This window comes from Micromys minutus (genome assembly GCF_963924665.1).
Source record: "Micromys minutus genome assembly, chromosome: 1".
Taxonomy (NCBI): Eukaryota; Metazoa; Chordata; class Mammalia; order Rodentia; family Muridae; genus Micromys; species Micromys minutus.
Window position 1 is genome coordinate 79,176,711 of NC_137969.1, and position 18,172 is coordinate 79,194,882.

Sequence of the window (18,172 nt, forward strand, 5' to 3'; positions counted from 1 at the left end):
TTGTTTTATAACTTAATAGTTGACACACCACTTGAATTTGTAAGAAAAACAATTCGGTTCTAAATGGATCTGTGTGGCTATAGATCACTTTCTGTTGAGAGAAACATGACTTAATTGGTTTTTATTTTGTTTTCACCAATTATGAAAATCTACTTAGATACTCATTGACTTTGCTTTTGTCATTGTGGCAGACATCTCTACTTAGAAACATTTTCTGGTAGGAAAGTTTGCATATAAAGATAATTTAATTTTAGTATTCATATTAAAATGGTTAGGCATTTGTCTTTTAGTAAGAAAACTAGCTCAGATGATGTTAACATTGTATTTCCTTAAAAGTAGATAGTCTACAATGTAGGAATTCCTCACAGCATCTACAGAAATATACTTTAGAACTTTAGCTACCTTCTGCAGATGATACTAGGAATCCTGGGTTCTGGTTCTAGTTCTTGGGGATCTTTAATTTCTAATCTGAAAGAGTTGTGGTAAGACTTGTAATGGATTGGTAAATGTTATGGAAACAAAGATACAGTGTACATATAGGGAAGAGAAGTATTCACAAAGTTGATGTAAAATATAGTGGTTTGAAACTGGTTGGTTGGTTACTTGGTAAGTGGACTTTGTGCTGCCATTTCTGACTAAAGTATTCTCTGTATAAAATAGAAAAAATGTTTTATAGGGAAAACTGATCAAACATATTTGTGTACAGCTGTATACTCAGCATTTCTTCCATAATCCCAATCTTTAATGTTGTACCTTATACATTTTCCTTAAGCTTATTTTAACATTAGATTTCTACTTTAAGTGATATGTAATCATGTATATGTATTTCTAGATATGTAATCAAGGAAGTCCATACACATGATACAGAACCATCAACCTCAGATCCTCCAAAAGAGAGTCCAATTGTACAACTAGTTCAGGAGGAAGAAGAGGAAGCGAGTCCGTCTACAGTGACCCTTTTGGGCAGCGGTGAACAGGAGGATGAGTCATCATCCTGGTTTGAGTCTGAGACACAAATACTTTGTAGTGAACTGACTTCAATTTGTTGTATTTCTAGTTTTTCGGAGTACATATATAAATGGTGCTCAGTTAGAATTGCTCTTTATCGACAATGCAGCAGAACTGTGAGTAAAGGAAAAGATTTTGTGTCACCTCAGCCATCATTACTACTTCCTATAGAATCATTAGAGGTGTCAGTACTGCAGCCTCCGAGTGAAGATGTGGAGAATGAGAATGTGGAAAAAGAAGCTGAAACCGTTGTTGTGGATGACTTAAGCCGTGTGCAGCAGGGCCGTTTGATGAACCACACAGTGGAGACAATTGAACTTGAGCCAAGCTACCCTCAAACTCTTTCTCAGCCTCTTTTAGATGTCACTCCGGAAATCAGTTCACTCTCTAAAGTAGAAGGATCCGAGTCTGTTAAATCTGAGGGAGGACATACTCCATCACAAGTGATGCCCCAAGAGAGTTCTGTTGAGTTTGATGATGAGACGGAAAAAAAGCCTGAGAGCTTTAGTTCTGTTGAGAAACTCTCTGTTATCTATGAAACAAGTCAAGTTAGTGAGGTAATGGACAGTACTGTGAAAGAAGATATATTCTCCACAGAAGTTGTCACCAAACTCCCTGAAACCAAGCTCCCTGAAACATTAGTACCACCACCTTTAAACACAGCCACTGTGCCAGAGAGTGAAGGTGTAGAAACCAAACCTAGTATAGCTGATACACTAAAGCACACAGTGACTCCAGTTATGGATCCTTCATTGCCTGAAGGGAAAGAAGATGAACAGTCTCCAGAGGATTCCCTGTTAAAAGGATTACAGAGGACAGCTACAGATTTTTATGCTGAATTGCAAAATTCTACAGATCTGGGATATGGTAATGGAAATCTTGTGCATGGATCAAATCAGAAGGAGTCAGTATTTATGAGACTTAATAATCGTATTAAAGCCTTAGAAGTTAACATGTCTCTCAGTGGTCGCTACCTGGAGGAGCTTAGTCAAAGGTAAGTACAACCCATTTTACACCATAAGTTTAGCAGCAGAGTATGATCTATGAAGACATTGTGATGGTGTAAGAAGCACAATTTTTACTGGAAAAAGAGGGGAAGCCATTTAAATGCTGTTCAAAGCTTCCCAGAATCTTTCTGTTTTTGTAAATACTTGGTGGCATGCAGTTATTATTGGGCTAATTAATTTTCTGTGTCTCATTTTCTCCTTTATACTTTTTGTGTTCTTACCATGTTGCTGAGCTTGGTCGCGAACTCTATGCTTATGTGATCTTGTCAGCATCGTAACTGGGACTGCAGGCCTGTGCTAGCATGCTCAGCTTCCTTTCTCTTGATGTTCAGGGTCTACTGGTTATACTGTTTGTATGTGCTGCTGAATTGTACAGTCCTGAATAGGTCATTTTAAGAAAAAGCAAATATTTCCAGTCTCAAAATCAGAATTATTTTTCCAGTACATAATGAATTCAAGAAAGTGGATTTAAATTTTTTTTGTAGGTACCGAAAACAAATGGAAGAAATGCAAAAGGCTTTCAATAAAACAATAGTTAAGCTTCAGAATACGTCTCGGATAGCAGAAGAGCAGGTTGGTTTCTTCTTTATTGTGTACTTACTTTTCACACTGCTACATGATACTCATCTTTGTGGAGTATATTGTAATTAATAAATAGCATACTTTGATTTCAACTCTATGGTACATTTTTAGATGATGATAAAAATTCATCTTATTTTAATTTTCTTATTTCAGCTTTTGTTAATCAGTGAAGACTATAACAAAATTCTTTTTTAATGACACTTATTACTTAGATAATGTAATTTTAAGGATATTTTACATTGATTTAGACTGTACTGTGACTGAAATGTAGCTTCTCCAATGTCATGTATGCCCATTTCATACATTTAAAATAGACTGGTGGTTTGTTTTGTGTGAATATTTAATATTTACTTTATGGTAACTATATAAATATGTGTGAATACACATGTATTCTTTTGTGGAATACAGTTATTTCTTCTCTCTGTAGTTACTCACAGAAGTATATCTGCAGTTGCTTTTTTTCATTATTGGTGGCTTTCTCATCAGATTTGCAGAGTGCTAGCCCATGTATTTCTTAGTGTTTTGACAACCTAACTAGCTTCTCATTTCCCTGGTGTCACTTGTATGGCCAACCTGTATCTTCCTACTTCAACGTAATTAATGTCTCTGTCAGCCTGATCATCCTTCCTGTACAGGACCTCCCTTTGGACATTTTTGTGTGTGTTAAATTTGATGTTACTGGACTTTAAAAAAATTGTTTATTTACATTCCAGCCTTTGCTCCCCTCCCAGTCCCCCTTCCACAGTTCCTCATCCTACTCTTCACCCTTGCCTCTGAGAGGGTTACCTCCCACCTCCCCAACCAGGCCTCCCCTTTCTTTCTCATGGATTAGGCACATCGTCTGTCTCTGAGGCCAGACCAGGCAATCTTCTGTTATATATGTGCCTGGGGCCTCTGACCATCTTGTGTGTGCTACCTGGGTGGTGGCTCAGTCTCTAGCTCCCTGCGGTCTAGGTTAGTTGAGACTGCTGGTCTTCCTATGAAGTTGCCTTCCTCTTCAGCTTCTTAAATCCTTCCCCCTATTCAACCATAGTGGTCCCCAACTTCAGTTCAATGATTGGATGTAAGTATCTGCATCTGTCTCAGTCAGCTGCTGGTAGAGCTTCCCAGAGGACAGCCATGTTAGGCTCCTGTCTTCAGTTTCTTCTCCATTTTTGTCCCGGCAGTTCTTTTAGACAGGAACAGTTCTGGGTCAGAAATTTTCTAACCTCATCCCTCACTTGAGGTCCTGTCTTTCTATTGGGGGTGGACTCTTAGAGTTCCCTTCCCCCATTGTTGGGCATTTTAGCTAAGGTCACCCCCATTGAGTCCCAAGAGTTTCTCACTCCCAATCTCTGGTGCTTTCTAGAGGGTCCCCACCTCCCACTCCCTAGGCTGTATAATTCCATTCATTTTCCTGGCCCTCTGAGCTTCTCTTCTGCCCTAACCCCATACCTGATCCTGTTCTCCTTTTCCCTTCCCTCTCCCCTGTCCCACCCAAGTACCCCCCGCCCTTTGCCTCCCATGATTTTTTTTTTCCCCTTCTATAGGGATTGAAGCATCCTCTCTTGGGCCTTTTTGTTTGTTACACTCCTTATGGTCTGTGGGTTGTATCCTAGGTGTTCTGTGTTTTGGAGCTAATATCCACTTATCAGTGAGTACATACTATGCATGTCCTTTTGGGTCTGGGTTACTTCACTCAGGATGATATTTTCTAGTTCCTTCCATTTGCCTGCAAAATTTATGATGTTCTTATTCTTAATTGTGGAATAGTATTCCAATGTGTAAATGAGCCACATTTTTCTGTATCTACTCTTTGACTGAGGGATATCTGGGTTACTTCTAGCTTCTGACTATTATGAAAAAAGCTGATATGAGCATAGTTGAACACATGTCCTTCTGGTATGGTGGAGCATCTTTTAGGTATATGCCCAAGAGTAGTTTAGCTGGGTCTTTAGGTAAAAGTATTTCTAATTTTCTGAGCAATCGCCAGATTGATTTCAGAGTGGTTGTTCCAACTTGCAGTACTATTAGCAATGGAGGAGTATTAAACAGTAGTTTTCCACTGTACTAGAGAAGAAATAGAAAACATTCTTGCACTCTGTTGAGGTGCTCCTTATTGAACTTTTCATTTTTTTTACCTTGCTGTCCTTCTACATAGATTGACTTAATAGTTTTCTACAATTGGTTGTATATGGTCCATGTTTTTTGTGTGTGGATCATTTTACTTGAATTAATAGCCTTCATATTGGTCCACATTGCTACAAGCAGCTATATTTTATTCTTTTTTAAATGGTATCCATTGTGTAAATGTACCACAGATTTTTGGTTCTTGTCCATTTCTTCACTGAAAGGCATAGGTATTGATGACAAATTTATCTATTGTGAATAATTCTGCCATAAATACTGGACATTGTTTTATCTCCTTTGACTACATACCCAGCAGTGAGATTGCTGGGTGATATGAAAAGTCTCTTTTAACTTTTAGAGTACTTTAATACTATGCTACATAATGGCTCGTCTGATTTACTTGTTACTCTTGATGATATATTTATTGATTTTTGTCAAATGTAAAAAGTAATGCTTATTCTCATTTTTTTCTGATAGCTAATGATGGAACTTGGATATGATGTCATGCTTGGAAAGTTATCTAGCTATTGGTATCATATCTAGAAAAATATTTAAACATTGAATATTACATTTTGTATATACAACCTTTCTACAACTTGATAAAACTGCAAAATGTTTTGTGGTTTTCTCTGTAGTATACTCTTGTTGATTATAGAAGGCACGGCTTTATTTCTTTTTGATCCTTCCATCTTTTTCTATTTATTTATTGCTTGTCTAGATGATAACAGTATGACCAGTGATACGTTCACTCCTCTGTCTTAATGAAATAATTCTAGTTTTACAGTTTTACATGTGTGTGTGCTGTTACAATCAAGAAACATTTTGAGCCATAATCTGATATTGCCTTTATTTTTTCTCTGCTTTATATATATCATCTGTATTTTATGTCTCAAAGATGTATAGAGGTACTTTTCATGTTCTTGTCATCTTAACAAATGCATCAAGAGTATCGACCAGTTTAATCTTGTCTGTAGTCGTTTGTAACTGTCACAGGCAAATTAGTGTTGTATGTAAGTTGGCTTTCAAAAGAAGTGATTTAATAAATCATTAGCTTAGTATTTTTAAAAGTTAAACTATATTAGAAAGAACCAAAGGTTTTCAGTAATAAACCCCATTGTTAGTTTTATACACCCTTCTTCCCTCACACTCAGTTGAGGTTTGAAACCCTTTTTGATCTTAGATCTAGAATACTAAAGGGTTTTGTAGTTTCTATCAAGTCTTAAGTTAGAGTTTTCAAGTTCTTGGACTTCTTCCTGCCTTTTTTTCTTTCTTCCTTCCTTAGATTTATTAATAGACTCAAATTTTAGTACCATTTGCCTAATACCCAATAAAGGTGACTTTGGTGGTCTTCTTTTCTGACTTCTTGAATTCGATTGTATTTTGCTATGAATAGAAAGATTACAATTTTTATATTAAAATGCCTTATATCCAGAAACTAACTTCAGAAAAGTTTCTACATGGTTTTCTACTGTCTGCTTTGCTTGAAAAGCACTTGGTCAGAGTAGCATGTATCTGGTGACACACTAGTTCAGTAGTAAGTTAAAGAGCAGTTCATTAGCTTCTGTTAACTAACATGGTAGTCTACATCCTGGCAGGAAGTGACAGAATAGTTCCTTTTGAGGGGAGGATTGAGTACAATCCCAGATTCTTATCTACTTTATGTTTTTTTAAAACCTTTTCATCAAGGTTTACATTTTTCCATTAAGGTTTTTGCAGAAATACATTTTGAAAGAACTTAGTGGTTTTTCCAAATTACATGTTTTACTTAAATTTATAATTTAGTTAATAAACAGATAGAATATAAAGAAAAATTATCTTTTGTTATAGGATCAGCGGCAGACTGAAGCCATCCACCTGCTACAGGCACAACTGACCAACATGACGCAGCTTGTTTCAAACTTATCAGCAACTGTAGCAGAATTAAAACGGGAGGTAATTATTCAATTACCTTGAAAGACAGTGCTCCTAGGAAGGTTGTCAGAGGACAAGCTTGTGAATATGAACTGGATAGTTCGAAGCTTAAACCAGACAAAACCATTACTTGTGTAGAGCTTAAAACACCGAAATGCATTATGTTATTGTTTGGGAACTGTGTTGTTGAGAGTTTTATAAAGCAAGGCTTTCATGATTTGGTCTTTCTATAAGGCAGGTATTATATTAATTCTGTCAGGTCTTCTGGAAAAAGCATTTTAGTTTAATTTTTATTATGAACATTGCAAGTCATTGAAAATTATTAAGCAAAGAAATTATCTGGATCATTTCAATAATGTTTAACATGTTGAGAAATTTCTCATTTGCTACCCTGCTGAGAATTACCTGTTTAAGGACAAAAACAGAATAAGGAGAGAGCGTCTTAGGAGGAGGCAGATGCAGTTACCTGGATGAAGCTAACTAAGATTTTAGAAGTAGAAAATAGTAAGAGGTTAACTGAATTAAATATATATTTAAAGAGGTAGAAAAATCAGCCTTAATGAAATGTTGGGTATGTGAGGATAAGAAATTAAGGTTGAGTCTGAGGGGTTTGATAACTGAGTAGTAATTCAGTTGTTTATAGTGGGGAAGGCTGTATGTTAGCATACTTTTATCCCTAAGGAAGAGAGTGCAGATAGAAAGACACACTGCATATCAACAGAATGTTAAGTAGTGAGCTTAAGTCTGAGGCATAAATATGCTTACTGTACTACTTTTCTATTTCAAGAATTAGATGGGGAGAAAATAGAAAAAGAACAGATGTCTGTCGTTTGTTTTCAAGCAGCATGCTCTGTATTTATGGTTTCAGAGCACCTTGTCTGTTTAAAATTACTTGTTTGAGTTTTAGGTTCCACTGTCTATTCTTTAAAGTAGTTTATGGTTAAAATTTTGTTTATCTTTTCAGGTTTCAGATCGTCAGAGTTACCTTGTCATGTCTTTGGTTTTATGTGTGGTCTTGGGACTGATGCTCTGTATGCAACGTTGTCGAAATACTTCTCAATTTGATGGAGATTACATTTCAAAACTTCCTAAAAGCAATCAGTATCCAAGCCCTAAAAGGTAACGTTAGCACTGTACTTTACAGTTTTTTTCTTTCTTCACCACTGTTTTGTTTTATTTTGTTTTGTTTCTCTTAAAGAAATACTGAGCAGATAAAGGGACATGAAACCAAAATATTGAAAACATTCTTGTAGCAAGATGATAACTATACATGGAGATAGTGCTATTGAAAAATCAAGAGAAACTAGTAATTTTTGAATTATTTTGGTTGAGAAAGATGTTCAGGTGTGGCATTCAAAGGTGGAGGAGAAATAGCATTGTAAGATTAGACCTTTAGAGAAGATTTGTTTTATATTAGCAGTAATTGTGCTAATTTAGGCTAGTTCCATATGTTATACAGGTCCCAAATTCTCTATTTAAATAGACCACACAGTAAGTTAGATCCCATATACTCATGTATGTGATGTTGTTTTCTTAATATGTCAGGTGCTTTTCTTCCTATGATGACATGAGTTTGAAAAGAAGAACATCATTTCCCCTCATCAGATCGAAATCTCTGCAGTTTACTGGCAAAGAAGGTACATTTTTATGGACATGCTCTACATGTATAGCCTGGTTTCTGGAATCAGTATAATGTACATGCTGTGTTTTCATCTGCAACCAAAACCAAATCAAGTTATCTTTGTGTTTGTGCTAGTCAAAGCCACTTTATCATTTTCATGCTTTAAATCTCTGTTCCTTTGAGCCCAAAGGGTGGGGAGGGGAACTTAGTTAATTAGCAATGAGTAGTTTTGATTGCACATGCTCCTGTTTAGAAGTATTTCTTTTTAGAAAGGGATGTTTGAGAAAGTTCAACAGCTATGGAAAACCTGAATGGTCAATGTGCTCTCATAGCATCCTGTGCTTTTCTGCCTCCTCTTCTTGTGCAGGTAGGACTCTTTTTTATCTCTAGTTTAGGACTTTCGAGGCACTTTCATAGCCCCAGAGTTTATAATTGGGTTCCATTTAAGTCATGTTAACATTTGGATAAACAGATGTATACTGAGTGACTATTTTCCTATTTTAGTTCCGTTTGTAATTAGTGTTTATTAAAAAACTTAAAAATTTATTCTTAGAACATAGAAATATGATTATATACTTCATTTAAGGGTGCTTTCTAAATAGCTGTTTTCCCTTTCTTTAGGATTTTAGTAATTAAGCCAAATGTTTCTGTTATTATGTCCTTCAAATAGTCCTTCCTGAATTTCACTAGTGTAAGCTTTAATTCCATGTGCCTTTACTAAGCTTAGAGAATTTTTATAAAGTCAGTGACATCCTAATTAAAAAGTAGAATGCAGTCTAGCACTGTAAAACCTGCTTTGTGTGTTTTCCTCTCCCAATGTAGGCAATATTTTAACATCTAATTACTGTGAGTCACCATGACCATGCCATTTACTCTCATTTACTCTGATTCTTGTACAGTACTCCACTGTACAATGCTTCACATTAGCACAGTTGCCTGTGGACTATTTTCATTTAGGCTATTACATGCCTTCAAGATATGCGTGGGTTTGCCAATAGGAATGGAAGTGGGTATGCTGGGTCATAGCATGTATGGCAGTCTTAGCAAATACCAACACATGGTGTTCTGGGAATGACCTCCCTCAGCTTTCGGTGCTTCCTCCCAGCTTTGTTAGGTGTTCCACATCCTACTAAACATTTAGTAATTTGGGTCTTATACTTATATTCTGATTGGTGTCTATGCATTTCTTCTTTGAGGTGTGCTCATATAGTTGTGAGATATGTTGAGATTGTTTTTGTCTTTATCAGTTCTACTCTTATTTTAAACTAAGTGAACTAACATTTTATTTTTTCCTCTCTAACTCTTTAAAGACAAATAAAATAGGCTTTTCCCCTGATAATAGAGTTGCTTCTGTTTTAGACAGTGATGTGATCTTGACTTAACCTTGCTTTTAAAGAAAGCTAAGGACAATAGGTGAGGACAATACATAGAAGAAATTGACTTCAGTACTGATTCTGCCATACCCTCCCTTCCTCCCTCCCTCCTTCCTTCTTTCCCTCCCTTCTTCCTTTCTTTTTCTTTTCTTTCCTTTCCTTTCCTTTAAAATTAAAGCTGTTCTTGGAGTGGTTTTCTTGGTCTGCCTTACATTTTTTCCTACTTTGTTGGTATTTTCAGTTCTTACAGGAAAGTAACCATGTCAGCTTGTTTTCTTTTTGTAAGCAACATAAAATCATATTATTTTAACTATGTTCTAAGTATAAAATTCAATTCAGCAGTGTTAAATAAGTTCATGTTGTTGTGAACCAGATCTTGAGTCATTTCATCTTGAAAATCTGAAAACTATGTCTATTGTCTATAAATAATTTCCCTTGTTCTCTGCTCTACCTAACACCTCCTAAATATTATTGTGTTTTTTGTTCCTTTGAATTTAACTATTTTAAGTATCCCATATCTATGGAATTATGCCCTCTTTGTTTTTCTGTGTATATTTTATTTTATATTACATATCTTCAGGGTTCATCCATGTTATAGTATGCAATAAGATTTCCTTTAAAGCCGAGTAATAATCTGTTTTGTGCATTTTCTTTCTTTATTAAAAGTTGTGTGTGTGTGTGTGTGTGTGTGTGTGTGTGTGTGTGTGTGTGTTGCTGCATGGGGGTGAGGGGGTGGAGGAGATAACTTTTGGAGACATTTTTCTCCTTCTGTTATGGACTTGTGTGAGTCTAACAATTGCTTATTTGCCTTATACATTTTTAATGAACCTACCTCCACTTTCAGATAAAGCCATACCTTTTCACAGGTTTGGTTATAGCAACAAAGTAATTAATACTAAATCCTGCCTCCCATCATGTGCAATACTGCTGTCATGTATTCTGTTTATACATATACCTACATAACTTATACACACATGCAAAATTATATAAATATTAATTTGAATATACTTATCTGTTAACCAGTTAAGGAGAAGAAAAAAATTGTTTTCTTTTTTCTTAATTCTTTTTGAATTTCTATTTTTTGCAAGGCAGGTCTGTGGACAACAGAGTTCTCTCAGTTTTGCTTGTTTATGAAAGTATTTCTTTTGAAGAATATACAAGCAAGATAAAAATTATATCTTATTTTTTCCCTCAAAAACAAGAGCTTTAAGAAATGTACATCTCACTGTTTCAGATGTCACTTCTGTTTGCTTTATTGTTGTTGTTTTTTGTCATATCCTGTTTTTAACTAAGTTTGTGTTTCATCTTACTGAGATACGCCATAGTTATGGATCATGAGCTTTCTTTTGAATTAGTAAAATTACATGGGTATAGAATTTTTTTTGTAAGAGTAGTTTAGGGTCTTTGGTATTGCTTGTAGGGATGACGTTTTCTGGTAATGTTTAATTACAGTTCCAAAAATCTACCCATTTTCCCTTAAATGCTAGGGTGTATTAACACATACTTAGCCTGTCATCTGAACTTTTGCAGAGTGAGCATTTGGTGTAGCAGCAGTCTGGTGTGCTCTCCTTCTTCATTGTCTTAATTCAAGGCTTTTTGTTTGAATGAAGGGATATTTCCCTGTTCTAACACTTAGTTTAGAAATTACTCACAGTCATTGGTCTTTAAATAAGGTACAATTACTGATCTAAAGAAGCATTTTTGCCTCTTTCAGAACCAATACAATCAATGATCTTATTGAAGCCTTTGCTTATCCTGTTTAGTGTACATGTTTTTATTATCATATTCATCTTTATATTTTACCTCAATTTTAGTTTTTCTGCTTAATTCTAACTTATCTTGTTGCATTTTATATGTATTGTTTCTTTAAATTTGCTTGTATATTTACTGAGTTCTTTGGTATGTCTTTAATCTTTTTTCCTAAGTTCTTTCATTTATTATTATAGCTCTAAACTTCTGATTTTTTTTTTTTTTTTTTTTTTGAGACAATATCTCTCTGTAGCACTGGCTGCCCTGAAACTGACTGTGTCACTGTGCAGATCAGATCAGGTTGGTCTCATGACTCACAGAGACCCACCTGCCTTTGCTGGGATTAGAAGTGTGTGCTACCATACCAGTCTCTTGAACTATTATTTTTATTTTTCTGTAATCCTGTGTTAGATTTGTTGGGCTCTTTAGATCTCTAGATATCTTTTAAGTAGTGGAAAATTGTAGCTGACAATTTACCCTAGATATATTACCTATCTAGATTCCTCAGTCTCTTACGTTTCAAATTTCATATATTTATTAATCCATCTTCATGTATCCTCATTATTTTCATAAGGTTTCTGTCTTTTTCTTTAAAATCATGAATGTGTGGCTGTGTGAATGTAAATGCAAGTGCCTTTGGAAGCCAGCTCACCCCTGGCCTCTGCTGTTAGTCCAATCCGCTTTTGCTTCCTTATATATTTCTCAGTGTTTGGGTTTTTTTCCTAAGCCACAGAGTCTAAAGCTAGATCTAATCTGTTCTTAAATTTATCCATTGAATTTTAAATTTTACTTAGCACATTTTTTTTGTTCCTAGGAGATCTTTGTGTTTTGTTAAAAGTCTTGTTTTGTGTATCTTGAGATTTTAATATTTAAACTCATTTAAATATAGCATCTTTATTGCCCATGTTTGAGATCAGAATAATGCAAGCTGTAATTGATTGGGTCATGTTATTAACAAGTTTCTGGTATGTATAGCTTTACGATAAATTAGTCTCTGTCAGAATACAAGTTATTTTAACAAGTTGCATAGGGCTGAAGTTCAATAGCTCTGTTTAGAGATCTGTACTTGTCATTGGAGGGAAAGGTAGGATCTCCAAATGTGCTTCTGAGTAACAGAATTTTTGAAACTCAGAGGTGAATCTATAGATCTGATTTCCTTATCATGTCAGAATGTGTGTGTGTGTATGTGTGTGTGTGTGTGTGTGTGTGTGTGTGTGTGTGTGTGTGTGTTTGTGGTCACATGTACCATGTTCAAACTATTTCTATATTTTAGAGTTAATAGTTTTAATCAGAGCTATAAAAGATTAGAAAAAAAGCATTCCTAAATCTTACTTTATGTTCTTCTAACTGGCATCAATGATTCCAACACATCCTGAGTACGCCTGTCTGAGTCCATCCATCTTTAGGTTACCTGTACGCTTGGTGTTTGTTTGTCCAGGAATGCCATTTTTCTCATCAGGTGGGGAATGAGTCTGGTCCCAGGGAATGACCCTTCCTGAATCAAGTGATAATTGTTCATTCAAAATGTAGAATGGAAATATACTTATGTAAATGTTGGTTGTCTTCAGGGTTGATGACCAATCTTTAAATAAGTGTAATCAGATTCAAATCCAGAGCCCACCATTCTCGCTCACTAATTTTCAATGTAGAAATAACAGTTATCCTGATAGCTGCCACCCATTTCATTAATAATCACTAATGTTGTTTTGGGTGTTTAGTCATAGCACAAAAAATAATCCGCTTTTCATTTTACACCCCTTTTCTTTACTTATAGTAGACCCGAATGATTTGTACATCGTAGAACCCCTCAAGTTCTCTCCAGAGAAAAAGGTAATGTTCTTCTTCTTTTCAAATCTATTGTAAACTGTGTGCTAGTAAATGAAACACCAATAACTGAAATGTTAATGTGTATTTCTTGGCATTTTATTTTAAATTTTGTTTTTCTTTTTAGCTGTTTTGGGTGGTTGTTGATGCTTTTATTTACTTAGTGTGTAAGTGGAGAAGGGTAACTTGTAAGAGTTACTACTCCACCCTGTGAGTTCTTAGCACCAAGTGTCTTTTCCTGCTAAGCCATCTTGCTGGCCCTGCATTTTGTTTTTTGAGACTGGGTCTCACACACACTATAGCTTAGACTTGCCTGGACTACATAGTATGCAGCCCTGGCATCAGACTCCTTGAAGTCCTCCTGCTTCAATCTTCCAGGGCTGGGATAGTAGATGGAAGCCATCACCCAACCGGAATGTTGATTTCCCTCCTCTGTTTTTGTTTGTTTAAGATAAAGTCTTACCTTATGTGTGCCAGGATCCAGGATGCCTAAACTTGCTGCATTCAGAAATCCCTAGAAATAGAGCTTCTCTTTGTACCTCTGGAGTACAGGTGTTAGGACTGCAGGCATACAGCCCCTGTCCAGTTTTATGTAGTACTCAGGGTCAAACCTGAGGCTTCATGCCTATGGGACAAGTACTTTACTAACTGAATTGAATTCCCAGTTCTCATATGTTAATTTTCAGTGGTGATAAGGTATAAATTAATGTTTAGAGGACTCATCAAAACTATGGTCTATTTTGAATGAAATAGGAGCCAAGAAGTATATTCCTATTTTTAAAGGATTACAAAATAAAACCAAGAATTAATTAAAGAGACACTAATAAAGCCTGCAAAGCCTTAAGTATTATCTAACCCTTTACAGAAAGGATACTTGCTGATCCTTGGATGATAGATAGCCATTATTTACTGAGCTTCTCATGCGTGCCAGGCACAGTACAAGTACTGGTTATATAATCTCTACAGCCTAGCAGTGGTAATATTTCACAAGCAGAGGCTGTACCTAGATATCCCATTAGATAATAAAACCTGCTTTGTATCTTCCTAGGACCTCCACCCCATAATCTGATTTTCTTTTTTACCTCTCAAATTATGTAGTATTTATTTTGATTAGCAGTAATTGTTGGTAGTTTTAAATTTTCAGATTAGTGCAATGTAGCATTGGATTTAATCCTAACTTCAGTATTTACTATTTTGTAACTTACTCAGGGAGCCAGATTTCTAAAGTTTAATTTTTTTTTCATGTAGGAGCCAAGGGCAAATCTCTCAGGGTTAACATGTATGAAAGTAACCAGTATAACATCTGACACATAGAGGTATTCAGATATTAGCTGTCTCTACCTAACTCCATATGCACAAGTTGCTGAAAGCTATTGAAACTTTGAGCTGAGTAGCATTTACAAAGGGGGATGTCAGTGTTAATATCTATTCACAGTAGAAGTGTGTGTGTGTGTGTGTGTGTGTGTGTGAGAGAGAGAGAGAGAGAGAGAGAGAGAGAGAGAGAGAGAGAGAGAGACTTGTTTTACTTCTCATAGGCAATGCTACTTTCTTCTTACATCTCATATCTGATAAGGAGGAGTAATTTCTGTGCTTTTATTTCTGTTGTAGAAGAAACGTTGCAAGTACAAAACTGAAAAAATTGAGACAATAAAGCCTGCAGATCCATTGCACCCTATAGCCAATGGAGATATAAAAGGAAGAAAGCCCTTTACGAACCAGAGAGATTTTTCTAATATGGGAGAAGTTTATCACTCTTCTTACAAGGGCCCTCCATCTGAGGGAAGCTCAGAGACTTCATCGCAGTCAGAAGAGTCCTATTTTTGTGGCATTTCAGCTTGTACAAGTCTGTGCAATGGACAGACCCAAAAGACAAAAACTGAGAAGAGGGCTTTAAAACGAAGGCGATCTAAAGTCCAAGACCAAGGGAAGTTAATAAAAGCTCTTATACAGACTAAGTCGGGGTCATTGCCGAGCCTGCATGACATAATCAAAGGAAACAAGGAGATCACCGTGGGAGCATTTGGGGTTACAGCAGTCTCGGGACAGATCTAAAAGGAGCTGAACATTTATACTGAGGACTTTTTGTTGTTCTTTGAAGAACAGCCTGTGGTATTTGAAGGGTTCAGGGGGAGGGATAAAATATTGGGGAAAGTATTGAGAAATTATGTTTTGGTTTGTTTTTTTTTGTTTTTGGTTTTTTTTTTTTGCCTTTTAAAATAGTAGACAGGATTGTGTCAATCTTGGCTGATGAACTACAGTTTTACAAGGCTGATCTCTTCCTATAAGGATGACAATAGATATTTTATAAAGATGTGTTTTCACAGATAATTACTGGGACAAAAATAATTTGTAAGCCCAGTTCCTTGGGTGGATAGGAATGAAAGCCTAAACCTCTCCCTTCAGCTTGGTTCCCGTTTCTTGCACCTTCCCATATTTATGTGCCTTTGTCTATTTATAATGCCACTGGAAGAGGAGGAAGACCTTTTTCTGTCATTTGATTTGTTCTGTAACTTTATTAGGTTTTTGAAGCTGCAAACACTACAAAGCTTTAAGGTGGTCCATGCCTGAAGCTCAGCAGTGGGTCATTTGCATACAGATCCTAAAGACTTCCAACTTAGAGTCGCTCAGTAGTCTCACTGGGGATAAACACTTGCTGAAGTTTTCTAAAGGCCTTTCAGATAAAAGGTGATGATTTCACCCTTGGTCTCATTTAATTTAGTTAGATTGGGTTATGTTTTTTTCCTGAGTTATTAACTCAGTAAAATGGTAAGATTTTTTCTTGGAAATGACAGGTATTTGAAACCAATTTATTATAAATTCACCTTTAAACACACTTAACTATTTGTGATGATTTCTTTGCATTGCATTCTAAATGTTCACAGTAAACACTAATCCTCCAAATTTTCACATCACCGAGACCAGGTTTTCCATGGTCCAGTCACTGCCGTTGTACATAGTCACAGACAGCCAGTGAGCTCGACAGGTCCGATTCAGTCTGATTGGTAAAGTCTGGTAGATTATGGTTCCTTCATGTTTGCTTTTGTTGGCTACAATGTGCAGATATGTGTGTCTGGTTATCAGTGTCTGTCTTCATTTGTTTTTTGTTTTTTGGTTATCAGTGTCTGTCTTTATTTGCTTTTTGTTTTTTTTTCCTCTTAAGTAATTGGCAGTGTCTGTCTGAGAAAATTGATTTCTTGATGTGTGATTGTACAGGGATGAGTGAAAGTTTTTTGAGAGAATTGACCATTTTGTATTGTAAAATTTAAGTTATAACTTATTGAGCACTTTTGTTAATAATTGTTTTTAAATTTGTCAAATACCTTTTTTGGTATTGTTTGTAATGTGATTTATTTAAGGCCTTTTTGTTTAAGTTGCTGCTTTAGATTAACAGTATGTTTTAGGAGATGAATTTTCCCCCTTCCAGTCTGCACAACTAGCCATTCAGAGCAATAGGGCCTGATGGTCCAGCAGGCCCCTGAGAAGTCCAGATGTAAGCAGAGCCCGAGTGGGAAGTCACTGTGTGTTGTGAAAAGAGGGTTTAAATCTGTAACTACAGAGCTGTAGTACCATTAGAAACTGTGAATTTCCAAATAAATCTGAACACTTGTCTTTATTAATCACTGGCTCTTCTGTCCTTTAAAAGATTGCAAAAATTTTTTACTAACTCCTGACCATAGATTTAAGGGTGCTTTGATTTGGTTTTTTGGAATCTTGCAGGATCAGTATGACAGCATTGCTCATCAGACAACCATATCAGACAACCATAGACTGCTCTTTGACCTAAGCATCCTGTTCACTAATAATCATAGTTTACCTTTGCAGACTCTAAAGAGACAGTTCTAACATTTAGTAAAATACACATCTGCCTAAAGAATTACAGCTTTAGTCTGAGTTTTATTTCTCCTCTAGATTATAACTCCATGTAAGAGGGGGAAAAACTAAGCAAAAAACTGAAACCTTTAATGAGTAAAGATTGCCAGGAACGATTTGTGTTTTTAAAAAGTAACAGTCAAAACCCAAGAGCTGTAAAATCCTAAAATTTAGAATTACTGCTCAATTGAATTTTGGATTTTAGATTTTGGAACTAAGGATGTCTACCCAACAAATATTACTAACAAAAATCCCAAAATCCTCTAAACACTTTTCACAAATGTCTCAGGGAAGACATACTCGAGCCTGTATATAAATCTAAACGATTTTCAACATTCCATGGTAGCCAACCTTATTTTATTTGTAGTGTTAAGATATTAAACCAGAATGAAATAAAACTTACTCCACTCAAGCAAAGTCAGTTCTTTGAATTCTTAATGTATCTGTAGAAGTTTACATATACATATGATTTGAGGAATTCAATACTTTTTACAAAGCTTGTACACACATGTTCTCTCCCTCATGCTATTATACATACAAACTCTACCCCTACACCCATCGCTGTCCACCTTATCTCCACCGCCAGGAACAGCCATTTTTAATTCTGTATTTCAAGTTAACTGTGCTTGTGCCTTATGTTGACATCTTTAGTTTTAGACACATGTCCATTGAACACACATAAAATATGCTTTTATTCAACTTGTAATCCGACAGGTTTAAAATGCAAAAGTTGAACACTTGCACCACTACCTGTATTTAACAGTTAATATTTTTAGTTTATATATATTTGCATATATGTCTGTATTATATATATGTGTGTGTAATGTACATTATTGGTGTATAGGAGTATGTATATATAAGACATTTGGTAAATGAACATGTTAAGGCATCATGACCCTTCCACCTTAAATAAATTCATGTATTTTCTTAGAATAAAGATATTTACTTTACATCCTTAAGTGACTACATTAGTCAGGGTTCTGACTAATTAGAGTAACAGAACTTAGCAAATGAATCTCTCTCTGTATTTGGCAGCTTTTTTAAAAAATTTATTTATTTCATGTATAAGCCTACACTGTAGCTGTCTTCAGACACACCAGAAGAGGGCATTGGATCCC

General features: G+C 35.6%; 1 protein-coding gene across 11 annotated transcripts in view; it reads left to right on the forward strand.

The window, feature by feature from the left end:
* The window catches only part of SUCO (SUN domain containing ossification factor), a 56,268-nt gene extending 39,495 nt beyond the window's left edge, over positions 1–16,773 (forward strand). For 7 of the 11 annotated variants that reach the window (XM_080916271.1, XM_080916265.1, XM_080916270.1 and 4 more), the window contains 7 exons: positions 833–2,002; positions 2,501–2,588; positions 6,534–6,638; positions 7,582–7,736; positions 8,163–8,254; positions 13,135–13,190; positions 14,793–16,773. In XM_080916271.1, coding sequence (XP_080772397.1) covers positions 833–2,002; positions 2,501–2,588; positions 6,534–6,638; positions 7,582–7,736; positions 8,163–8,254; positions 13,135–13,190; positions 14,793–15,236 — 2,110 coding nt within the window. In that variant the 3' untranslated portion in view covers positions 15,237–16,773. Of the gene's footprint in view, positions 1–832; positions 2,003–2,500; positions 2,589–6,533; positions 6,639–7,581; positions 7,737–8,162; positions 8,255–8,507; positions 8,606–13,134; positions 13,191–14,792 lie in introns of all 11 variants that reach the window. The other 4 variants (XM_080916266.1, XM_080916267.1, XR_013975026.1 and 1 more) reach the window with 3 other exon arrangements.
* Positions 16,774–18,172: the final 1,399 nt, after the last annotated feature.